General features: G+C 36.4%; 1 protein-coding gene across 1 annotated transcript in view; it reads left to right on the top strand.

Annotated features, from left to right (window-relative positions):
* Positions 1–27,355, top strand: part of CNTNAP5 (contactin associated protein family member 5) — an 886,402-nt gene extending 859,047 nt beyond the window's left edge. The window contains 3 exon segments of the mRNA XM_053712216.1: positions 116–334; positions 22,887–22,958; positions 27,159–27,355. Of these exon segments, the coding sequence (XP_053568191.1) occupies positions 116–334; positions 22,887–22,958; positions 27,159–27,355 (488 nt within the window).
* Positions 27,356–27,675: the final 320 nt, after the last annotated feature.

The raw sequence follows: 27,675 nt of genomic DNA on the forward strand, positions 1-27,675 counted from the left end.
TTAATTCCCACAAATATAAAGACATATTGGATACAATAAAGTGCTTTTACTAGACTTGTTTTTAATTAATTGTCTAAACACCCCCTCGAAATACCTCTGTGTTTCTCTATTTCAGATAATCCAGGACTTGATTCAGAAATTTCTAAAGCAAACATATTTGGATTTGTTGGATGTCTATCTTCAGTTCAGTACAATCATCTGGCTCCCCTGAAGGCAGCTCTGCGACATCCCAGCATAGCGCCAGTAACTGTCATAGGATCACTATCAGAACGTAGCTGTGGATCCCTCACTGAAGCTGATCTCAGTACGGTTACAACCACTTACTCTTCATCAGGTATATTTTTTTTTATTTTTTTTTTATTTAAATTTTTATTGAGGAAAAAAAAATATAAATATAAATGTGTACAAGATCTATAAAGATGACAATACAACAATCATTTGATATACATGACAAGTGCTGATCCTCAGTTTTCTACCCCTAAAAATGCTGGTGCAGGCCACTCTTGGACCTTATCTGCTAACTTTATAAATTGTCAGGGGTTTAAATTGAGCTTAAGTAACACAAAAGAAGAAAATAAAAAACAAAAACAAACAAAGGACAAATTGCATCTGAGGTTACATATGAAAAGAAAAGATATAACATATTTTGATGATGTAGATGCTTAAACCAGAGTTGATCACCTTATCTTCACCAAACTCACACTTTAACATTTAATTGGCATTTTTGCATCTTAAGATCTAGGCATAGGCGGTAGAGGACCATATCTATTCCTCCCTTATCATATTACTTTGCATGTTTTATATCCATTTTACTAATACTTTCCATAGGGAGAAATATGTGCTGTCTCTGAGTCCAAGTTCCAAGTGGTGTTTCTTGTTAGAACATAACTATTCAGTGGTTGTCCCAAAATGCACTGTCCGTGTTTGGCTCCATTCCTTAAGTATGTATTATATGTTACTGAGAGCCCATGTGCACCCCCGGCCGCGGGCCGCAAAAGGATCCCAGCTGAGACTTGTCGCATCACTGCGGAGCCAAAGCTTTGTGCTGCATTTATGTTCCTCCTTCAACTATTAATGTCCCAGTGGGGGGGCCCCCCTGTCCCCCACATAGAGCCATCAAGAGCGCACAGTAATTGCACACATTGCAGTACCTCCCAGAGGAAAACAATAGGAGTGTTATATCAAAATACATTTGGTCCATTTTCTGTGGTCAACTTTAACGACAGCTATCATATAACGTAAATCTAGCATGCAACCTAATGCATACAAAACCATTTGCGATAACAGAGACACATAGGCATAAAAAACAAAGGGTACATTAACACTAACTTTAACATTTTCTTTTAAACATTGCTTACCCGGCCCCAACCGTTGGTCATAGGAAATCTAGCCCCCTTCGTATTGTGACAGTGGAGATATATTGACACTAGTGTACACCATTTTAGTGAGCAGTGGCGTGCCAGCGCAATTATACACCTGAGCAGCGTAATACATTTCTGGATGTATTCTCGGACCCGTCCCTGCATATAGGTCCGACATAATGCTAGGCATTTTGCCAAGTGTTCCTTCACAGATTGCGGGATCCGGGGCACCACCTAGGTTTTTTATTGGGAGCAAGTTGTCAGGTATGATTAGTCCCGTTGTCTCAAAGCATCCTTGCTTCTGTTGCTGGGGAGAGCTGGGTCCTTGCTCATCCCTGTAATCCCGCAGCATGGTGGTGCCAATGATTGTCTTCTGGCTGTAATGGGAGATGGACTCCATTTTGGGTAGGCACCCATAATTTTCCCGCCACATAGATTCCGATATCGACCATAAAAGTTCACTTCCATCTCTAGTTTCAAGTCCGATCACAGGTGTCCCATGCTTGTTGTTAACTTGCAGTTGTGCAGGCATCGATATAATCTTATTATAGTAAGTAGCATTCCCCTTCATAGATGTATAGATTAGGTCAGGTTCACCATGCTGCTGGGCCGTTTCAGCCTCCTGTACTATAGTCGGAAGATCCGTTAGTGCTACATGGTCAGTTCCTTTTGCTCTGTCGATAAGAAGCAGTAATTCCTGCTTGGAGGGAGCTTTGTCGATCAAAGCCTGCAGCATGGCTTCTAGCCTGGCAAAACAGTCTTCCGCCATACTGCAAGGCTCCCTGTTCTCCATTATGGTTTCTTTGTGACTGGTATCTCTTGAATGCCGGTATTCCGTTTGGCAATAAATGCTTTCTTCAAAAAATAAAAAATAAATAAAAAAAGGTTTGTGAGGAGTCGAGACAGTAGCTTTTGCTATAGTAGGTGACCAACTCCAGCAAATCACCCCGGAGACCCAGGGGGGGAGCGCTACCTGCAAGTTTGCCGCCGCTGCAGGCCTCTTTTGTCCGGTTTCAGCCCCGGGATCATAGACACAGCAGGCTATAGCAGATAAATTACTATTTCACTCTCTTTGCATGTGGATGATGTAAGTTCTGACCTTTAATCGGCGGATTATTGTCATATCCCCGGAGCTCCTGAAACATGCGACTGTTCCCAGCCGCTGCTTGGACACGCCCCCATCAGGTATATTTTAACACTCCAATATCTCTCTATAAGGCCTGATATTCAAAGATTCTTCAGTTTGGAGAGAAATAGTAGTTCAGACCTCACAAAGGCTGAAGTTACTGAATTTTCTAGCACAGGGAGATCTCTCTCATTTATGTATGTGAAGCAGAGACAAGCCCAATGCAATATAGCACTACATGATATTATAGTTTTGTTACATTTACACTTTGTGCATTGCATTTTATATTACTATACATTTCAGTTTGGGTCCTTTCAGTATTATTGTATTTAAGTGTTGCACTTTCTAACTTGTAATTTAATACATTTCAATTTTAAGCTAGCAGTGATTTTACACATTCTGATTATGCTTTGAAAGTTTTTGTGTTACTTTAATATCTTAGGATCATACTTTGTATAAAATTACATTGCACTTTTATTTTCTCCATTGTAAACAGACCGTTTCAGAAAGTGGGTGGGACGGGGCAGTTCCCTGGGCTAAACAGAGGAGTTCCCAGGGTATGTCTGAAGCTCTCTCACAAGTCTTGTGAGATGTTCTAAGCATTTTAAACAAACTGGTCTCACTGATTTGTCTAGCCAGCTCTATGCAGATGAAGTATTCTCAAAGTTCACAATACACTTATTTTAAAGGGACAAGAAACCCCAAAATGTTCTTCGATGACTCCGATAGAACATACAATTTCAAACAACTTACCAATTCAATTTTATTATCAAATTTGCTTCATTCTCTTGTTATCCATTGCTGTAGGAACAGCATTGCACTAATGAGATCTAGCTAAACACATCTAGTTATCCAATCACAAGAGACAAATATGTGCACTCACCAATCAGCAGCTAGCTCCCAATAATGTAGGATATTTGAGTTTCTTTTTCAACAAGGAACACCAAGAGAATAAAGCACATTTGAAATTGAAGTGATTTTAAAAGTGTCTTAAAATTACATTCAGTTTAATTTTGACTTTCCTATCCCTTTTAACTAACATAAAAGTTATATATATTTAAATATAGACAAACAAATTCAATTGTAGTGAAAACATTTAAGCTTAATTTGGAATTGATGCAGGTGGAACATTTATACCAGGGGTTCTCTCCAGTTACCTTCTCTCTTCCATGTGAATTTTTTTATCCCATACAGCTTCATTACTTTCTATGGAAGGCACCTCTCATCTCTCTCAGATTTCCAGGTTCCTCTCCTTTTCTTAGAAAATTCAGCTGTGAATTCATCACTATATTTTCTCTCCAAACTAGAGAATGTTTAATTATCTGGCACATAAATGATGCTCTCTGAGAAACTGAGGCTGACAGTTTTTAATTTTTAATTTAAATAAATACATGCAAAGTGCAATTTAATTTATGAAAGATACACACACACACACACACACACACACACACACATATATATATATATATATATATATATATATATATATATATATATATATATATATATATATATATATATATATATATATATTATACATACATAAATATATACATACATAAATACAAAGTATGACCCTAATTTGTTAAACGTACACAGAAACTGTGAAGGCATAATCAGGATTTTAAAAAATAGAATCCTAAATACACTACTGTATATAAAATAAAATACAAAAAAGAAAGTGCAAAGTTTAAATGAAATAAAATTTAATCTGGAGTGTAAATTGATATAAAATAGAAAGCACAACGTGTAAATGCAGCAGAACTTTCATGTCATGCAGTGATATATTGCACTGGACTTGCCTCTCCTTCATATATAGAAATGCAGAGAATCCCCCTTGGAGAAGCAAAGCAAAATCTGCCTTTTGAATATTTCACTAGGGATATCGTAGTGCTGGGCTGAAGGATGATTTAAGAATATCTCACCTGACCGGAAATGTTTTGAATATCGGGGCCTAAGTGTTTATCATTCTGCACCCGTGTGCTTTACATCTAGCCTAATTTAAGGCTTAATAAAGAAGTGTGTAATTTAATTCAATAAATGTGACCTACACAACCTCTAATTTGGAAGCAGAAAATTCTCTTATGGCTGTCATCTAATAACATTTTTTTAAATAGGCTTAGGATCCAAAGGGATAAGATATCTAATTTTCAATTATAAAAGTGATATGGTTCAGGAATATATTTGGCTTACATTAGTGTCATTCTGTTTAAGATTTGGAGAATATTTTGAGCAAACAACATTCCCTAAGGAAAGTTGTTCTTCACTTTTTCAATTACTGTTAAGAAAATATTCAAATAAATCCAGAATACAAAGTTTATTCTGCAATTTTTTTTTTCAATCAACAACTATATTTATAAGTTTCTGTAGCATACAAATATTTACATTCTGTCTCTTCTTTAAGTAGAATGTTGAGACCAAACAGATTTCACACATACAGTATATCCTGTTCCAGGCAAACATGAAGAGCCAGATTACAAGTGCATGCTATGTTGTGCTTTCGCTCATGCGCAAACACTGCCAGAAGTATATCTGAGGTGTTTGTTTTCATAAGCGCTGGTCTTTCGTTCCCCTTTTAAAAAATATATATATTTCTGTATATACCTATACAATATATATTCATATTATGAATATATATCGGTATAGCTATATACATATATATATATATATATTTTTGTGAAAAGGGGAACGAAAGACCAGCGCTTACGAAAACGATATCAAGAGAATGAAGCCAATTAGATAATACAAGTAAATTGGAAAGTTGTTAAAAAATGTTCTTTCTAAATCATGAAAAAAAAAAATGGGTTGCATGTCCCTTTAACCCCTCCGCAACACTTTTGGTGGTGGATTGCAATCATCTCAATCCAATTGACCAAGCGCAAGCGGAGCTTGATAAATATGCCCCATTAAGTTTAGTGCCTTGCTGCCATCCATCTGCTTTTTTCTTTCAAATTTTGCTAAGCATGGCAATCCAGCCAATAATAGGCTCCTCTGAGGTTATGTTGAATAGAAACATGAACCTGCATGTGCAGCTTCAAAGGAGAAACTTCCTGAGAAAAAACAAATTGAGAGCCACATGAGCTATCATCTATTCAACATAATATAGTGAGATACACATCACAATAGCTATCCAAACAGGATCAATCTACAGATGTGGGAGTACTTGGCATACAAAGGTATGCTCCATATCTCTATGCATAGTAAAATCTCTTGATTAATTATCTATACTATAATCGCGTTTGTAACACGTCTGTCGGTGTCGCCAGTTGCGCACGCATCTTTAAAGGAATGTTGGCAGCGCGGCAAGCCAAAATAATTCACCTGGATGCAAACGGACCATTGCAAAAAAAAAAAAACTAACCACCCGCAATAAGTATTTAAATTTAAAAAACGAACCACCCATACAAACTATTAAAAAAAAATAAACTAACCACCCGCACAAAGTATTAAAAAAAAAATACCCAATAAAATTATTAATCTCTAAATCCGCCAACCACAACATCGCAAGCTACCTAATACATATATTAACCCTTAATCTGCCAACCCCCCACAACGCATTAAACCTAATTTACCTATTAACCCCCACAACGCAAAAAAATTATTTAATGACTAAGCCCCTTAACCTAACACTTCCTACATTAACCCCTTAATCATATAAAAGAAATACTACATTGTAATTAAAATTAAAAAAAAATACATTACATTAATCTAAAATTACAGAAAATAAAAAAGGCTAACATTACAAAAAAACAATAAACAACACTATCCAAAAACAAAACAAAAACCTAATCCCTATGAAAATAAAAAGCCCCCCCCCCCAAATAAAAACACCCCCTAGTCTAAGAATAAACTACTTTTTGGAGGGCATGGTCCTAAAGAAATCAGCTCTTTTACATTAAAAATAAACAAAGTCCCCCCTAACAATAAAACCCCCCACCCACCAAACCCACCAAAATAAAAAAACATAACACTAGTAAACCTAAAGGGGCATTTGTATGGGCATTGACCTTAAAAGGGCATTCATCTCTTTTGCAAATTGCCCAATAAACCCTAATCTAAAAAAACAAAAAACCCCAAAAATTAAAAAAAAAAACTAACACTAAAGCCCCAATAAGTACTCACGGTTTCAGAAGTCCGGCCGGCATAGAAAGTCTTCTTCCAGGCAGGTTCATCATCTTCAACCACAGCGAAGGCGGCACAGAGCGGAGGTTCGGAGCAGTCTTCCCAGATGTTGCGATCCTCGGCAGTGGTCATCTGTGGCGGCGTCCGCAGTCTCTGGTGGCAGTGCTCGGCAGCATGGAGGCTCCTCTTCATCCGATGTCCATCATAAACTGAATATTGATTGCAAAGTACCGCAATCAATTTGAATTTTTCAAAACAGCCAATAGGTTTAGAGCTACTAAAATCCAATTGGCTTGTCAAATCAGCCAATAAGATTTCAGTAGCTCTCATCCTATTTCAAAATCAGCTAATAGGATGAGAGCTACTGAAATCTTATTGACTGATTTGAAAAGCCAATAGGATTTCAGTAGCTCTAATCCTATTGGCTGCATGTTGCTGGGTCATACATTGTGTACCCAGTCCAGTCTTAGAGTGCAGTTCCCTTTCTGTGTTTTGTGTATATATATATATATATATATATATATATATATATATATATATATATATATATATATATATATATATATATATATATATATATATATATATATATATATATATATATATACACAATGGGGCAAAAAAGTATTTAGTCAGCCACCAATTGTGCAAGTTCTCCCACTTAAGAAGATGAGAGAGGCCTGTAATTTTCATCATAGGTATAACTCAACTATGAGAGACAAAATGTGGAAACAAATCCAGACAATCACATTGTCTGATTTGGAAAGAATTTATTTGCATATTATGGTGGAAAATAAGTATTTGGTCACCTACAAACAAGCAAGATTTCTGCTTTCACAGACCTGTATCTTCTTCTTTAAGAGGCTCCTCTGTCCTCCACTCATCACCTGTATTAATGGCACCTGTTTGAACTTGTTATCAGTATAAAAGACACCTGTCCACAACCTCAAACAGTCACACTCCAAACTCCACTATGGTGAAGACCAAAGAGCTGTCGAAGGACACCAGAAACAAAATTGTAGACATGCACCAGGCTGGGAAGACTGAATCTGCAATAGACAAGCAGCTTGGTGTGAAGAAATCAACTGTGGGAGCAATAATTAGAAAATGGAAGACATACAAGACCACTGATAATCTCCCTCGATCTGGGGCTCCATGCAAGATCTCACCCCGTGGGGTCAAAATGATCACAAGAACGGTGAGCAAACATTCCAGAACCACACGGGGGGACCTAGTGAATGACCTGCAGAGAGCTGGGACCAACTTAACAAATGCTACCATCAGTAACACACTACACCGCCAGGGACTCAGATCCTGCAGTGCCAGACGTGTCCCCCTGCTTAAGTCAATACATGTCCGGCCCCGTCTGAAGTATGCTAGAGAGCATTTGGATGATCAAGAAGTGGATTGGGAGAATGTCATATGATCAGATGAAACCAAAGTAGAACTGTTTGGTAGAAACACAACTTGTCGTGTTTGGAGGAGAGAAAATTCTGAGTTGCAACCAAAGAACACCATACCTACTGTGAAGCATGGGGGTGGCAACATCATGCTTTGGGGCTGTTTCTCTGCAAAGGGAACAGGACGACTGATCCGTGTACATGAAAGAATGAATGGCGACATGTATAGTGAGATTTTGAGTGCAAACCTCCTTCCGTCAGCAAGGGCATTGAAGATGAAACGTGGCTGTGTCTTTCAACATGACAATGATCCCAAACACACCGCCCGGGCAACAAAGGAATGGCTTCGTAAGAAGCATTTCAAGGTCTCAGCCCCATAGAAAACCTTTGGAGGGAGTTGAAAGTCCGTGAAGCCCAGTGACAGCCCCAAAACATCACTGCTCTAGAGGAGATCTGCATGCAGGAATGGGCCAACATACCAGCAACAGTGTGTGACAACCTTTTGAAGACTTACAGAAAATGTTTTACCTCTGTCATTGCCAACAAAGGATATATAACAAAGTATTGAGATGAACTTTTTTTTAATTTTTTTATTTGAGGTTTGAAATAAGGCATACAGAAAACATAGGACAATAAAACACAGTATTGCTAAAATACATAAATCTCATGGCGAGAAGTTTCAAGTATACAGTGTATATTTCTAAAACAGAAGTCCACGAATATAGTGAATAATTCAGATGCCTAATAGTCGGTTACCCTCCGTGATGACATAAGAGGTCACTCATGGGCCTCATCACTGCAAATTCTAAGAGAAGGAGGTTATTCCCAATAATGGAGACCACTTTTGGATCTCAACTGATAAACCTCATTTTTTAGTAAACACTCTAAAATAATCTGCTATAGACACCACAACTGTGGATAATATTAATAAGATAAGGTAAATTTAGAATAGTTGGTGCCAGCTAGGTAAGATAATGCTATTGTACACTGTAATATAGATTTTCTGTGCTGACCCACTTAGAGAAAGTGACAATCTCAGGACTTTTCATGTAACAATCTAGCATGAGCAAGGCAAGCATAGAAATTACTTATATAGACAACCTCAGCTCAGACCCAGAATCATTTCACATGTTCTACCAAAAATAAAAGCTGGTTATGTAGTTATGCGCATAGTGCATCACCCCGGCCGCAGGTCATGCAACAACGCACAATAAGTTTATAATAACAATAAAATAAACATTTAGTAAACAGATACCTTGAGGTTAGTTTAGGCTAAGAAAATTAATATGCAGCACAGTACCTACTTCTGCAGACCTACATAAGCCAAACCAAAAGCTGTCATTTGCTAGCTGCTAAGGAAAAAAAAGCAAGAAGAACAAAAAAAAATACAGCCTGTGAGATAATAATAAGAGACTCCCCTATCTTGCTATTTCTGAATGAAACTGCCAAGAGCAAGTGCAATTGTGGGTTAATGTAGGGATGTGCAGCTAAATTAGGTTTTGTAGGAAAGTCTCAATATCAGTAGAAATAGGTTTTGAGGAGAAATATACCCCTGTATGCTAAAGTACAATTATGGAAAGAGACTATAACTTATATACAGTCAAAAGTGAAATAACACAAGGATAGGGAACCACTGAAAAATTCAGACTGTACTACGCAGTATAAACACTAAGAATAATAGCGGAAAAAATTGCAAACAAAGCTGGGTGAATGTAAATATAATATTTAATGTGATACTGAATAAACACACCAACTTAACCAACTCCAGTGCGAGTCCCCTTGACATAGTCATTTTTACTAGTTGCTCGCCGGGTAGCCCACAGTCTGAGCCTTACATAGGCAATAGCGGTAGGATAGTGTCCCTATATCTGAGTAGTGTTCCAATGTAACAGCCTCACAGCGGTGCGACAGGGGTTTTTCCAAACTTGTAAAGTCACTGCGGGTCCCCATGATTGTATATATGTACCTCTACGATCTTGGGGTGATCGTTCTGCAGGGGCTCTCTTATGTATATGCTCCCCGGTGTAAAGAAAGGCTGACTGGATCACCCCTGCATCTCCTTCGCCGTATCTTACATCAGTTTTATAACCGACGGTAATCTGTGTAAGTTTCACGTCTGCGATGGCCTCAGCTCCAACCATAAGCCCTGCGGTAATAAGTAGTTTATCCGACTCAGCCAGGGTAAGTCCATAGTGCTGGGGCTCCAGAGCACTATCACCTAGGTGCATCGCCGAAGTGGTTTGTTGAGGTGCTATGAAGCCTCCAGAGTTAAATGCTACTGTCATCTTTTCTTCTAAGGCTGCATGGTGATCCGAGAGGAGATCACGCAGCGCTTGTAAGACAGCTTTGACACTTGTCATGTCCATATTGATCTTTTATGTAGGTCGCAGGTCAGCACACTGAATAGGAAATTATAAATACACTCACAGTGCAAAATAACGACAGGAGCTGTAAAGCAACCTGCCGGGGGGTATTTTACGTGGTCGATGTTCTAGACTTCAATGTTGCTCCGGGCTCTGAAGCTAGCAGCGATCCTGGCAAAAATGATCTCGCTAGGTAGGCTTTCACTAGTAGGTTTTAGAGATACCAAACTTAACATTGGATGCTTCATATAGAGGACGATATCTGGTAGATAACACAGGAAAGCTGGAGCAGCTTGCAGAAGTGCGACCAGTCATGGCCGCCGCCCGGAAGTCCCCCATTGAGATGAACTTTTGATATTGACCAAATACTTATTTTCCACCATAATTTGCAAATAAATTCTTTCCAAATCAGACAATGTGATTGTCTGGATTTGTTTCCACATTTTGTCTCTCATAGTTGAGGTATACCTATGATGAAAAGTACAGGCCTCTCTCATCTTCTTAAGTGGGAAAACTTGCACAATTGGTGGCTGACTAAATACTTTTTTGCCCAACTGTATATACATATATAAACATGTGTGTGTATTTATACATGTATATACACATGAGTACACATATATACAAACACATACTTTGGAGCCCTTTACAGTCAAACACCTTACTGTATATTTACTGTAAATATTTTACATTCCAGTATTCTTCACATAAGGAAATATTCTTAGTATTTTAAATAGATATTCATATATATATATATATATATATATATATATATATATATATATATATATATATATATATATATATATATATATATATAAATGAAAGAATATATATATATATAATAGATATAGGTATATATATATAGTTTGCAAAAAAATCATTATATATATATACTGTGTGTATATATATATATATATATATATATATATATATATATATATAGCGATCTTCAACAAAGGACTGCACTCACTGGGTTTCCAAAAACATTCTTATTTATTAGGTAACGTTTCGGGATTCACAGATCCCTTCCTCAGACCAGAACAAACATACAACTGAACATAGTGATATATAAATACTTTAAGCCACACCCACCACCAAATCAAAACAGTGAATTGCGCCAAAAATAGGGTTGTCATGGTGATAACCCCTATGTATCTCAGTGTAACCAAACTACTAATCCCAAAAAGATCAACTACAATTCAGTAGTGTACAGATGCTAACATAACCATATGAGTCATTATATATGTACTGTGTATTGTGACAATGAGACTGGTAGCAATGACCAGCAATATCAGAATCAAACACCAACAATATCACAGACACCTTTTTTAGGGGTTACAACGAGATACCAAGAAAGAACAGGAGGCCGAGGCCGAGGCCGCACCCGAGGAGGGGGAACTATTGTGGACGGAAGACCCCCCCGACCCCCAAGATAAAAAACCCTGACATTGTCATCAATCTAAGTAACAGAACTTTAAATGAGGGTGAAGTTAGCCTGTTAAATAGAGGTCTGACTTTCATCCCCACATTTACCAATGATGATTTTGAAAACTTTTTAGACATACACAGGTTCCAAAGGAACTTGAAATTAAAGGAACATTTTAAGGACACCCACATGGAAAAAGAAATAAAGCGATTTAAACCAAAGAGCAAATTTGAACCTAAAGCCTGTGGATCAAGTATTAAAACCTACACCAGAATGATTAGAAACGACACCAAGGAACTGGAATGTATAAAACACAGACCCAACCTGAATGGAGCAGAGAGAATGGCACTTAAATCACTATCCAATGACACTGAGATCATCATTCGCCCAGCGGACAAGGGAGGAGCAATTATAGTAATGAACTATGACCAGTATCGCAAGGAAATACTCCGCCAACTAGATGATCATAAGACCTACAAAAAACTTACCAGAGATCCAACTAATGAATTCAAAAGGGATATTGAGAGTGTATTGTCTGAAGCACGCCAGCTGAACTGGATCAGCTTGGATGAATATAATTTCCTCAACACTATGTTCCCCATTCATCCAATTTTGTATACTTTACCCAAGATACACAAGGACCAAAAAAAACCTCCAGGGAGGCCAATTGTGTCAGCTAGAGGGTCCTTGCTGCAACCCCTAGCGATATTTATTGACGCCCTCCTACAGCCCCTAGTAAGATCAATGGACTCCTACATTAGGGACTCTGGTGATCTCATTACCATACTAAACACCGTGGATGAGATTGGCAACAATGACCTTTTGGTCACCATGGACGTGAGAAGTCTGTACACTGTCATCCCCCACACTGATGGACTGAAGGCGGTTGCATTGGCTCTGACACGATTCCCCTATGTGGGACCTCCAATCTCTCTGATTCTTGATCTACTGGAAAAATGTTTGACCCTTAATTACTTTCGCTTTGAAAGCACATTTTACCAACAACTCATGGGGACAGCAATGGGGTCAAATATGGCCCCATCATATGCTAATCTCTACATGGAACACTATGAGCGTGACATCATAGACGTGTATAACATAGATGCAGTAAGACACTATAAAAGGTACATAGATGATGTCTTTCTAATATGGCAGGGCACAGAGGACTCATTGAATGATTGGGTAACAGGACTGAACACAATTGAGTCGCCTATTAAATTTGAGCTAAAGTATGATCAAAACTGCATTGACTTTTTAGACCTCAGAATCTATAAAAAACAGGACAAACTATTTACTACTCTCTATACCAAGCCCACAGACAGGAATTCAATACTTGAAGCAACCAGTAACCACCCTCCACACACTAGAAAGGCAATCATAAAGTCACAAATGATCCGGGTATTAAGAAACAACACTGAAACCATTAACCGTGAAACACAACTACAAATGATGACTGAAAAGTTCCTACAGAGAGGATATAAAATGGAACTTATTCGAAGTGTCATAGATGAAGTGACCACCCAGGAGGGAAACAAGGCCAACCGTTTGGAACAGACTGGAAAAGAGAGGATGATCTTTACCACCACCTACAATAAAGGGAAGGAGAGGATGGCACAGGATATCAGAAGGAGATGGGAGATCCTAGCGACAGATCCTGGATTACCTTTTGAACATATGGATCCCCCCATAATGGGATACAGACGTGGAAGGAGCCTTAGGGACCTACTCATGTCCACAGACCCACAACAATGCTATATGAAAGAACAATGGCTTAAAATCAAGAAGAAAGGCTGTTATAGATGCCTGGGATGCACTACGTGCAGTGGAATGATCCCATGTAAAGTTTTTAGACACCCGCACACGACTCAGAAGTACACAATAAGACACTTCATTACCTGTACAACTACCCATGTGATCTACCTGTTAAGCTGCTGTTGTGGCCAATTTTATGTTGGAAAGACGACGGACAACGCACGACTGAGGATGGCTAATCACAGATCTGCAATAAGGATCGCTTTGGATAAAGGAACATCGGACCAACCTGTGGCAAGACACTTTCTCTTGGCCCAACATAAAGTGACTGACCTAAGGTTTATCTTAATTGACCACGTTCCAGCTCTCAAACGAGGCGGAGATAGGGATACAACCCTACTCCGGATGGAGTCCAGATGGATTCATAGACTTGGTACCCTGCACCCTAATGGCCTGAATATGTCTAATGACTGGCGCTGCTTCCTGTGATAAGAATATTATCCTATTACCTCCTAGCCTACTTGTGTGATGACACACCTACGCCCACTTTTGTGGGACACAAATAATGGCTGGACTTTGGCACGGGTATTACGCACCAATGTGACCCTGCTTCATTTTACTCTAGGTGGTTAACTAACCAGTGAGGGTCATATGCTCTAGTATGACACACACTTGGTGGGACCCACCCATGAGTACTGTTTGGACCCATATGATGGCAACACACGGTGACATGCAGGCCACATTAGTACATGGCATATGGGTTATGGAAGGGTACCCCAGATACTCTGGGACTGGTTGAAGGTCTGGTTGTGGAACCTATATAAATGGGTAAAAACCAAATACATGGATTACCTGAGTGGTTGGACCAATGAATGTCTAGAGTACCAATGTTACACTAATAACTCGCCTCTGTTAATAAGCTAAGGTTGTCAGTGATTAACTTTGATTGCCACTTATAACAGTGAACCAATGATAGAATTTGAGGTTCTACTGTATGGATACCTGAGGGTCCAAGCACAAGGTTTTATGCTTTACTATTATTACTTAAACATAGGTCTATATGTTTGTATACTTTCTCTATATTTAAATGCAATATGGATTACCCTGTTGTGTATAAACTGCCACCACACATGTTAGCATTATGGTAGGAATACAGTATAATACTTAATATATATGCATCTCTCCCCATCGCTAACAATTGCTGTATGACAGTTATGGGACTGTGCATAGATCATGGCACCGAATAGGACAGATTACACCATTTAGTATATACACCTTATTTTTGTCCTTTTTAAACACTAAGTTATGGCGCTATAAAATGGGACTGTTGAAATATGACTCAGCTTTGAACAATTTTCCCCTAGCTCGCATAAGCGCAATAACCGATGTGGACTGTAAACTAGCTATGCATAGATGGCAACAGGGTTACCGTGACTACGCGTGAACACACACGCATACGTCATCGGCGTATGCTAATTAGCCATGCGCTAGGCTAACGGACACTATTGACACAGGAGCTGTTCACTGGGGGCGCGTCTCATACCAGGATCAGATACAATCCTACCTATACATCACTTAGGACATGTGCTAATAGAAAGTAAGTGCCTTTTCTTTGTGTTAGGCCTCAGAAGATATGAGGGCAGATACCTACATAATGCTTGTGTGCACATATGGTATAAACATGAGTTGACATTTGTACATCCAATACCGCCAACATAATCTGGAGGGCCCACATTGTCATAAGATCTAGAACGGACCAACAACACTAATTCATTATGCTGAGTCATTAATATATTTCGGATATGATCTGACACATCTGTATTACCGCTGTAACTGCATGTTTAATATTGCTATTTATATTCATGCTAGAAACTAATAGGTATAGAATTACCCTATGTGATTGAATGCTTGATATTAACTATGATACCATTTAATTTACCTTTGCCACTAATCTAATGATATAAATTAGGATTGAACAGGGACTCATAGATGTCTTATAAGTATTTACTAAAGTAACATATATAATGACTCATATGGTTATGTTAGCATCTGTACACTACTGAATTGTAGTTGATCTTTTTGGGATTAGTAGTTTGGTTACACTGAGATACATAGGGGTTATCACCATGACAACCCTATTTTTGGCGCAATTCACTGTTTTGATTTGGTGGTGGGTGTGGCTTAAAGTATTTATATATCACTATGTTCAGTTGTATGTTTGTTCTGGTCTGAGGAAGGGATCTGTGAATCCCGAAACGTTACCTAATAAATAAGAATGTTTTTGGAAACCCAGTGAGTGCAGTCCTTTGTTGAAGATCGCTGTGAATAATACTGACCTGGCACCCTGGTTGCTGACTATATGACATTGTGAGTGCAGATACACATGGAGGATATATATATATATATATATATATATAAATATATAAATTAAAAAAAAAAACATTTTCTGCTATATGAAGAACATTGGAATGTAAAATATTCATAACTCAAGTCAGATTGAGTTTATACAAATTTTATGTATGGCTTTTTACATGATTTTCAATTTAAAAAACAATCCACTTCATTAAGAATAAATACTTTATTTTCCTGTACCTTTGCACAATGTAAATTCCCCTAATATTTTTCCTAGGAAACATAATAAATAACACATAATAAATTAGTGAATAATCATCAATTTTAACCAGTTTGTAATAAGAAGCCTACACATTGTGAATGAGGACTGGATATGGGTATCCTTGTAACCATCAACTTAAGTCCATAGTATTAACTACATAGTTCCAAAAGTCTCATCAAAGTATTCCTCCCAGTTTAGAATTAATCGCTCCTAAACTCTCTATGGTAGTGAAATGTCAGATCACTCACCTTATAACTCCCGGACGCCGGTCAGTAAGGCTGCAACCTTTGACAGATTTTACTGTGTTTGCAGAACGCTCTAGCCACTTCGTTCTGCAGACAGCCCTCTTTCAGATCTCCATACCATGTGACAGCTTCTGAGCAATTGGATATCAGGAAATTGCAGAGGGGGATGACAAACAGAGCTCTCAGTACTGAAGTGAGACCAGTCTAATCACTTGCTGTGCTGCACTCCTGATCTCCCAGGAAATGTACAAGGAATAAACATTGGAGCATACTGGGTAATAAAAGTAGCTTTTATTGATCCAAAGATTATAAAATATCAACACAAAACACATCAGTGCAGGGTAGCAAGATTACTTATCTGATGCGTTTTGCATTTGCCGTACCCTTAGCTGTGAGTGGCCATACAGCCCCATAAATATTTAATCCAGTAGGTCTAAAACCTTTGGTCAAAACAATTATCTGCCTACCAATTGAATTTGTCTATAGTAAAGGGGTGTTAATCAATAGGCAAATTACGGATGATACGGTGACTCACTGTTGAATAATTATCTAGGTTGGTAGTTCACCAGAATTTGCTCCATCCTTTTAGTTGCATTGCATCCAAAATCTTATATTATATAACCTGTATATATTCATATGGATATATAGGTATAGACATATATTTTACACACTAAAAAAAATCATATATATAGAAATATATATTTAAAATTAAAATATTTTTCTTTCTATGTGAAGATTATTGGAATATAAAGTATTCCTAACTATTTTTAGCTTTAGTGCTGTTGGTCTAATGGGGTGTCGGGTTAGAGAAATAAGCGTTATTGTTTTAACAGCAAACCCGATTGAAGTCTATGGGAAAAGAAGTTAAAGTGGTCGCAAGATCCAAAGTCCAGAAGTTAGTGCTCATCAGACTTTCACTCTTGCGCTAACTTTTTACTTTAAACTTATAATACACGCACTAACCTGCCTGCGTTAAAAGTTTCTTTTTAGCGAACTTAGTGCGTGAGCAAAAATACATTTTTGTGTGGCACTTGTAATCTAGCCCAAAGAAGAAAATTAATTACAAAACCTAGATAAAAAAAATCTATAAAATACAAAATTATGGAATATATAAATTATAATTACTATTTAAGAGGGACATATGTAATGCAGAGGTCAATGTAGAGAGCATCACAATGCATATTAATCCCTTCACTACCGGAAACATCAGAGAAAAACTTGCCCAAAATGCTCTAGAATGTATAGCATTTTTGCAATCACTCTGTTTATGCAGAGCCTTTTGTTTTTGTATTTTACCTATGAAAACTATCAATATTTATTTTTTGGCATAAAGAAATCTTTCAGAGGATGACAGTTTCAACTATATATATATATATATATATATATATATATATATATATATATATATATATATATATATATATATATATATATATATAACAAATAAAAATCACATTCAACAAAAACTTGTAGCTTTCTAACTGTAAAAATTAAATAAATCATAAAATGTGTTCATTTGGCATCCTCTAAATCGGCTAAGACCAAATATGTATATATTTTTTTTATAGTTTTTGATCATTTTAAGGTCTTCATCTGCAGCTATATCGAAAATGATGCAATTGACTAGTACTCATTTGGTATAACAGAACTGCTAAAATTCTCCAAATGAATCTCCAAAAAGTAGACAAGGAATTGATCAAAGCCCATTTCAGTATATTTGCTGCTGCTGTGTGGCTGCCAAATACAATCATATAAAATATAATTGTTAACATTTTCGCAAACTTTGGGTTACTCACTGAAATTATTTACACACAACTACTGAAGTCATAAGGCAAATGGTTGTAAAAGCTTCTCTGAGACCCTTTTGTTCAGAAACAGCTGTTATTATATGGCTTTGCCATCGATTTTTGGCAATTTGAAGGCCCCTAATTGCGGCTGCACATATAATTTCTGAAACTCCTGGTAGTGAAGGGGATAATTAGGTAGCCTTTAAGGTTAATATTTGCTCTATTGTAAGGATTACCCTCCCACCCAACACCTCCCACCCACTGATACCTACCTGATCTATCCCAAACATATATATTCCCTCCCCCACCCCCAACTAATCATCACTAGGCACTGGCAGACCGTCTGCAGTTTAGGGATACAGTGTCACTCTCTGTAACAATTGTCAATCTGCTTTTATGTGGATAGATGACCATAATAATTATTCAGCAAAACACACCATATTTCAGTGTATAGATACTTGGCATAATTATTCAGCATCATTATGCAGCACAAAATGCTCCATCAGTGTATAAGTCCCTATCATCATTATACAGGGCAGCCTATTGTGTTTTTTAGTGTAAGAACCCTCAACATAATTTTACAGTGCAGAATACATGTTATAAGGGTATAGGTACTCTGCATTAATTATACAGTGCAGAATAATTACTAGTAAATAGATGCCTTGTGTTTCTTAGTGTATAAGTGTTCATTATCATCAATATACTTTTCCAAAATCAGTTAGTGTGAGTTTTATAGGCCCCCCTGGCCAAAACTTACAAATACTCCACTGCAAGTTTATGTGATCTATTGTAGGACTTGGAAAATGTATACTTGTAGGAAAATATATATCAATATGCATTTGCAGCTTCTGAGAACATACAGTTCAGGCTTGCAAGAGTGAGCCTGCACCAAAAACATAACAAGCAGTCTTAAAATTGGTTGTCCAAAAGCAAGGGGAAGAATTAAGAATCTTGAAAAATGGAAATAATATTACTTAAATGGACAGTCAACACCAGATAGATAATCACTTTATTACCCATTTCCCAGTTTTGCATTACCAACACAGTTACAGTAAATCTATGCCTCTGCAAACTGCCCCTTATTTCAGTTCTTTTGACAGACTTGCATTTTAGCCAAGCAGTGCTGACTTCTTGGTAACTTCACGTGCGTGAGCTCAATGTTATCTATATGACACACATGAACTAACACCCTCTAGTGGTAAAAAAACTGTCAAAATGCATTTAGATTAGAGGCGGCCTTCAAGTTCTAAGAAATTAGCATATAAGCCTACCTAGGTTTAGCTTTCAACAAAGAATACCAAGAGAACAAAGCAAAATTGGTGATAAAAGTAAATTGGAAAGTTGTTTAAAATTACATGCCCTATTTGAATCATGACTTGACTGTCCATTTAAATGGTGAAATAAACATACAGTAATCACAGGTGCATACATAAGGTAAAAAGGGGACAATAAATCAAATTGTGAATTTAGATTTTATATCCAAGCAAAAAGCAACCACTTAAATCATTCTGTTTTTCATAGCATATTATTTTATGTTCCTTCTTCTTAAAAAAAGGTCTTTATATACCCATGTCAATAATGTACCCAACCAACATATCATTTAATCTAATTATCTATTGTTTAAAGTAGTGCCATAAAAATAAATTCCGAACCCCCACATAAATTGAAACCAAATATCAATGTTTTCTCCTTATTTCTATTTATTTATATGTCTTTAAGGTAGCGCAGCAATAAAAAGAATGTACATAAAATGCTGCTGTAAAAGATTACTGAAGCAGTTTAGCAACTAACCTTACTAATGCTCATTAATGAAATATATCTAATAGTACCACTATAATTTGCAGGCATCCAATCATTGCTACACAGCAGGATAGGGCTTCAATTTATTAATATGACTCTCTTAATTATCTTGCCAATTTCCTAGTCCTACATTGTCTCCTCATTGTTTTCCATTTGTATCTTGCAGATAGGTATTCAACTTTTTTTTTATTATTATTTTATTTAAACTGAAAATAATCTGCATAAATAGAAGATTGAATTGATTGATGTGATCTTTTTACATAGTTACTAAAATGATGCAGTTATTTATGTAAATTAGTCATTCCTAAGTGCTTTATTTATTTGCAGTATGGAACATTTAATGCATTTAGTATAGGATAGCATTTTGCAAATGTTCATCAAGTTTTATGGACACATTTTTTGAAACTAAACATAATGAATCTCATTGTAGAATGATACAATGAATGAATAGTATTGGTAATGGGCAGTTACGTGATTTAATGAAAGACTCAAATTTTCTGCAACATGCTTTGTAAGACTGCAAAGTGAATAGGAAGCAGGAGGGAGGGAGAATTTGCTTGGGAATACAGCTGACAGATGAACTGTAGAGGTTACGTTCTTAAACACACTACATAATTATGCATAAATATGCTATACTTCAGTAATTACACTGACAGATATAAATCTTACAGAATAGTATAAGGGGATTATGCTGGACTATTGTGAGAGGAAATTTAAATATCATGTCAAATCTACATGGGACTCTAGAGTCCTACTGCTAAGTTCTAGCAACAATGGGCAAAGTAATAGCAACCACTGTAACAGGGTGAAATGTGATACAGATTCCCTGGAGCATCAACCACAAATTTACTTAAGAAACTATTGTGATTAATGAAATTATATGTGATTTCTCTATTAGTTTTGCAACTGGGAATAAATTAAAAACAGGCATTTGAACTCTCCAAATATAATAATTTAAAGGGTTTTAAATTAGCTACTGAATTTATTTTACAAACATAATTAGCACTGTGAACAGCCACTTTTTAGTGATTTGTATTAATAAACAAAGTCATTGTAGAAAGCTGAGAAAATTGTACTTAAGGAACAAAAAGGTGTTTATTAAACCGAGAAGCTATGTTATTTAACATGTGAGTATGCAAAATAAGAAATGTAAGTATTAAAAAAAATTCAGGCGAAGAGAAACAATATGCTGTTTGAAAAAAGGTTATAATAAATTCTGAATACATCAAGGTTGCCAAAAAATACCCTACTGATGTTGCGTCGTTGCGATAGTAATCCTGCTCAGTACGAGAGGAACCGCAGGTTCAGACATTTGGTGTACGTGCTTGGCTGAGGAGCCAATGGGGCGAAGCTACCATCTGTGGGATTATGACTGAACGCCTCTAAGTCAGAATCCCCTCTAAACACGACGATACCGCAGCACCGCGGAGCCTCGGTTGGCCTTGGGTAGCCACCCCCCCCAGGGGAGGCGGTGGGCAGAGCCGCTGGCCTCGGGCCAGAAGCGCGGACAGAAAGGGGCCGCCTCTCTCCCGGAGCGCACCACACGTTCGTGGGGAACCCGGTGCTAAATCATTCGTAGACGACCTGATTAAAATGTTGAATGCTCTCAATACATTTAAAAAAAAAAACCCACAGGGCTTGGTTGAATTGCTATGGATTTAAAAAACCTGTAAGTATGTCAGGCAATAGATCACCTTGATATTAGGGAAATTTAATTTGTATTATATAGCTGCTGAATATGTTGTGTTTTATGGAAAATAAATAAATAATCTTACTAATAATAATTAAAATTAACATAGGCTATATTTGTTAATAAAAAAAGTAGGAAACTGCCTAGGGGATTAACAGATACTAATCAAATTATATAACTTTACAATTCACTATTCATTGTTTTACATTATGTATGACTAAAGTTGGCCTGTCCAGTGCATTCAAATGGTGCTTTTCTTAAGATTTTGCATCAATGCATTTTGTTTTGAGTGTATGTGTGAAGGTGGGAACATTATTACATAAAGTTTGCATGAAAAGTCATGGAGGCTGCTGGAATATTTGCTTTATTCACTAGTTATTTAAATTTGTCCTCGTATTAAAGAACCACGAAATACAGTAGAACTGAATAATTGACAAATACACAATTAAAAGACAATGCAATCACACTTACTTTGAATTTGAAATGAGCAGTAGAAGATTTTCTGGCAAATTTCAAAGTTATTCCAAAAGTCCCTCCCCCTGTATCAAGTAAAATCCAGCAACCAACCACAAAATGCATATACATAATATACTGTGCACGTTTTCACAAACTCAGTAGGAGCAAAGTTTTTTTTTTTTTATTAAATTAAATGTTTTACCTGAATCATGAATCTTTAATTTTGACTTTAGTCACCCTTTAACTGTAGATTGTACTTAAAGGGACACTGTACTCAAAAATTTTCTTTTGTGATTCACATAGAGCATGCATTTTTAAGCAACTTTCTAATTTACTCCTATTATCAAATTTTCTTCATTCTCTTGGTATGTTTATTTGAAAAGCAAGAATGTAAGTTTAGATGCCGGCCCATTTTTGGTGAACAACCTGGGTTGTCTTTGCTGATTGGTCAGCACCAATAAACAAGTGCTCTCCATGGTCCTGAAGCAAACATTTGCTGGCTCCTTAGCTGAGATGTCTTCTTTTTCAAATAAAGATAGCAAGAGAACGAATTAAAATTGCTAATAGAAGTAAATTAGAAAGTTGCTTAAAATTGCATGCTCTATCTGAACCATGAAAGAAAAAATTTGGGTTCAGTGTCCCTTTAACATATGTTATTTTCAGAATTTTAGCTATGTATATATTTATATTCATTTTTATTATGCAAATTTATTAATAAAAAAATGAACTCTGGGTATTTTGCAGATCCCTTAGGAAAGGCTGATGATCGTGAACCTCTAACAAATGCAGTAAGAAGTGATTCTGCTGTCATTGGAGGTGAGTCAGATGGTTGGTAAACCAATATATTTGCCTTTTAATTATGCAATACCGAATTATGTTGATACTAATGTGTACAATATAGACAATAATCATCATTCACCTTTATCTTTATGCTAATAATATTTGAAAGTAAAGAAAAAAGGCTAAACATAAAAAAAAAAAAAATGTTGATTTTATAATCTGGAAGGACCCATGATTTACACAAATCTGTTAATGAAAAGTTGCATAATTTATCTTGGATTATAACAAAGCAGTGCAAAACTTGACCAAGTTCATTTTGATAGAATCAATCACATTTTTTTGTAAAAAAAGTTTAAAAGAAATTATCAGTGAAAACAGGTAGTTGGTGATAAATGTAAGACCTATATTAAACAATTTTAATGCGTTCAGTAAAAAGCAAACCTTGTTTAAAAATTACACCAAATGCACTATATTTTAAGAATTGTCTCCATTCTGTATTTTTTGTTTTTTTTTACCTGAACAGGAGCCTTTCATGTGGACAAAGATGTAGGTTCAAGTCTAATATTTATGCTTTCAAACAAAACCCGTTGATTTGAATGTGTTAATGTTTATGGGTTGTTCTACATTATCTATACTGACAGAGAATTATTTGAGAGATGTTAAAGGGACAGTCTACACCAGAATTTGTATTGTTTTAAAAGATAGATAATCCCTTTATTACCCATTCCCCAGTTTTGCATAACCAACACAGTTATAATAATATACTTTTAACCTCTGTGATTATCTTGTATCTAAGCCTCTGCAAATTGCCCCTTTATTTCAGTTATTTTGATAGACTTGCAGTTTAGCCAATCAGTGCCTGCTCCCAGATAACTTCACGTGCACAAGCACACTGTTATCTATATGAAATAGGTGAACTAACACCCTCTAGTGGTGAAAAACTGTTAAAATGCATTCTGAAAAAAGGTGGCCTTCAAGGTCTAAGAAATTAGCATATGAACCTCCTAGGTTAAGCTTTCAACTAAGAATACCAAGAGAACAAAGCTTAAAGTGAATGTAAATTTTGATGTTTAAGTGCCCGGTTTTTAAAACTTTGATTAAAAACAGGGGCACTTTAATTCATCAAAATTTACATTTCACTCCTGTTGTGACAAAAAACTTACCTTTTAAACTTCACAGCAGCTGCTGCTTCCTCCGGTCCTAGAAGCCATTTCTGATGTCAGAAATGATTGATAGGTCATCCTCCAATCACAGATTCCCCCCCGGGGGATTCAGTGTCTGATTCACTGCTGTGATTGGAGGAAGCCAGATACCTCATTTTAGACCCAGGAAGAGGCTTTGAAACAGGTGGAGGAAGCTGGAGCTGCTGTGAAGATTAAAAAGTAAGTTTATTTTCACAACAGGAGTGAAATGAAAATATTGATGAATTAAAGTGCCCCTGTTTTTAATCAAAGTTTTAAAAACCGGGCACTTTAGCATCAAAATTTACATTCACTTTAACTGGTGATAAAAGTAAATTGGAAAATTGTTTAAAATTACATGCCCTATCTGAATCATGAAAGTTTATTTTGGACTAGACTGTCCCTTTAAATAGATAAATTAATTATATTTGTTTCAATAGAATGTAGGAATGGAACCATGCACTGCCTATTCCATCAACAAAAAAAACTAAGAGCCATTGCATATCTCATTAATTGCCATTGTTCTAAGGCAGACATTTTCAGAACAGCTTATCTTTCCTTATAGCCTGAGCTTGACAAGCAATCTATCATTGTTGTAACTTGGAGCTGTAACCTTTCAGTCTCTGATCTCGTATTGAGGAAGCCATAACTAAGCAATCTATTTTAAGTTGTATTCAGGTTAGCAATGCAGGAGAGACAGTGAGCGCTAGGTCCATAAACATATTTATTACTATGATAACTAGCACATCTATATAGAATACATTTTGACAGAAAAGAGGCAATTGTATTGAACTTTGAAATTCATAGAATATTTTCATAATCTTGAATGTTAACATGATTATAAGGTCATGTTAAACGTAATGAGATTTAGCAATGTAGATTTTTCTCTGCATTGAACAAAACTGATACTGTTTTCTGGCTTTACATTGGTATAGAGAGCAGAAGAAATATACAATCATGTTTTCATTTTTTATAAACGCTGAGTGATTTATGTTTAGAAAATTAACTTCCCTGCCCACAGTACAATTCAAATGTCTTACAAAACATCATTTCCTCTGGCATATGTTTCAGTTAATTTTAAATGAGCAGTACAATAGTTTTCATCTACAATTTTGATGGGCAACCAATAACATGCAATGGTGAGTATTTGGTGCCCTTCACAAAGTCATTGTAATAATTTATGTGTGGGAATGAGTAAGAGACAGACTGAATACAAGAATAAAAGTAACTAGCAAGTTCAGAGTAGAAAAGGAAATATATCTTCTTTTTTGTAGAAACAGAATATTGTTTCTTTGTTCAGATACATAGATGGGGTTTGTAGTAGATGATTGTTGTGTGCCACATTTCAACCCTGAGCAACACAACAATACTTACTAAAGGCAATATAAAAAATAAAGTCATTCAGGTGTGAAGGACATACCTGTTTAGCGTAAACTAGATTCAATATTGTTGTTGTTTTTTTAAATAAAGAGAAGCAATTTTGATATCTCACAATTAACTATTGTGCAGATCTGCTTAACATATTAACATATGTCAGTTATTTCAGCTTTTCTACTAGAATGAGTTTCAGCAGAGATTGTAATTTACTCTACTAAAATACATGATCCGCAAAACCTTCATTTGCAATCCAAAAATATTTTTTTGGCACTTTTTAAAAGATTATGGGGCATATTTATCAAGCTTTGTATGGAGCTTAATGCCCCGTGTTTCTGGTGAGCCTTTAGGCTCGCCGGAAACGCATGTTATGAATCAGCGGTCTAAAGACCGCTGCTCCATAACCTATCCGCCTGCTCTGAGGCAGTGGACAGACTGCCAGAAATCAACCCGATCGAATACAATCGGGTTGATTGACACCCACTGCTAGCAGCCGATTTGCTGCGAATCTGTAGGGGGCGGTATTGCACCAGCAGTTCACAAAAACTGCTGGTGCAATGATAAATGCCGAGATCATATGCTGTCGGCATCTATCTTTGTGAAGCGGACATGATGTGCAATATCGGATCATGTCCGCTCGCACAATGATAATTCAGCCCCTATACCTTTAAATGCAGAGTAACAAATTAAGAATTCAAAGTAAAAAAATAAAAAAGGGCCCTATATTTGTGCTTTATTTTGCAATCTGTTTGATAATGTACAATACTAATGTAAGGATCTATTTCACCTCATAATCTTATATTATAGTTATAGGATATTTGCCTGCAGGAAGCAAAGGATATTAACTACATGAGTTGTCAAGTAATCAGAATAATTAACAGGTTCTTTAAATATAGATGCCCCATGACATTTGTTAAATAGCTGTATAGAACATAATATTAGCATTTGAATTGCCCTGCATTCAAATCCATGCCATGAGAAAAAAAAGTGTGATTTTTTAAAATAATGTTTGCTTAATTTTTTCAGCCATTGAAAGTCACTATTTGAATTAGATAAAGGAACACTATACATCCAGAAGAATTGGCTAAAGGGATGCTGTACATCCATAGGATGCATTTAACAATGTGTGTAGAACTGAAACCAATATGGCTGCCTCAGCCTAATTAAGTCACTTGAAAGTCACTATTTGAATTAGCTAAAGGGACTCTGTACATCCATTGGAATTAGCTAAAGGAATACTGTAAACCAATAGGATGTACTTTAAAATTTGAAGTAGAATTGAAACCAATATGACTGCATTACCTATACTTCTTACTAATCCTTATCGATAGCTACTTTCTACTAATGCTCATTGGCTGATTGTTACTTAATGGTAATGCTGATTGAATGATGGACACTTTGTGCTATTAATTATTGAGCATTAAAATAAAGCATACAAAATGTCAACATTGCCTACAATATAACATTCAAAATTTGTCCATCCCCGTTTTTCATGCAAAGAGTTATTATACAGGGACATCAATATTCTTCTCAAAAGGATGTATAAATTGTAAATTTGTAACTTAAAATGTGTAATACTTGCTGTTCATTTTGTATTATCTTATGTTTGGGGAATAGCTAACCTGAAAGCTAATTTTAAAACGGTCCCATTTATAATATCTGCCTATCTTTTTTTTCCTAGGTGTGATTGCTGTAACGATATTTATAATTTTTTGCATTGTGGCAATAATGACAAAGATTCTATACCAACACAAAGAAACACATCGGAAAAGTCAACCAAAAGAAAAGGAGTACCCAGGAAGCATGAACAGTTCATTTAGAAATGAAATAGACTTACAGAACACAGTGAGCGAGTGTAAAAAGGAGTATTTTATCTAAAAGACTCTCATTGTCTTTGCTCTTTTTAGCTTATTCTTTATAGCATTTTCCTCTGGAAAGAAATTACCCAGCACTGGAGCGAGTGGCAAACTTTTCACAGTGCCTCTACTTGTCACAAGCTTCACAGCTATTTCTACAGTTCAAGCAGTTTGCCCTTCGTCTTAGACAAAATTGGATCCACCCACAGCACAGTGTCGACTTTTTTTTTTGTGTGGTTTAATTTTTACAATTTTTTAAACATATCGAGTGTAGACCTCACCGCCACTGAGCCTTTAACTTGTTTTCTGCTAGAGTTGCCTGCAACTCCCAGTTCCAGTTTT

This window comes from Bombina bombina, chromosome 1 (assembly GCF_027579735.1).
Source record: "Bombina bombina isolate aBomBom1 chromosome 1, aBomBom1.pri, whole genome shotgun sequence".
NCBI lineage: Eukaryota > Metazoa > Chordata > Amphibia > Anura > Bombinatoridae > Bombina > Bombina bombina.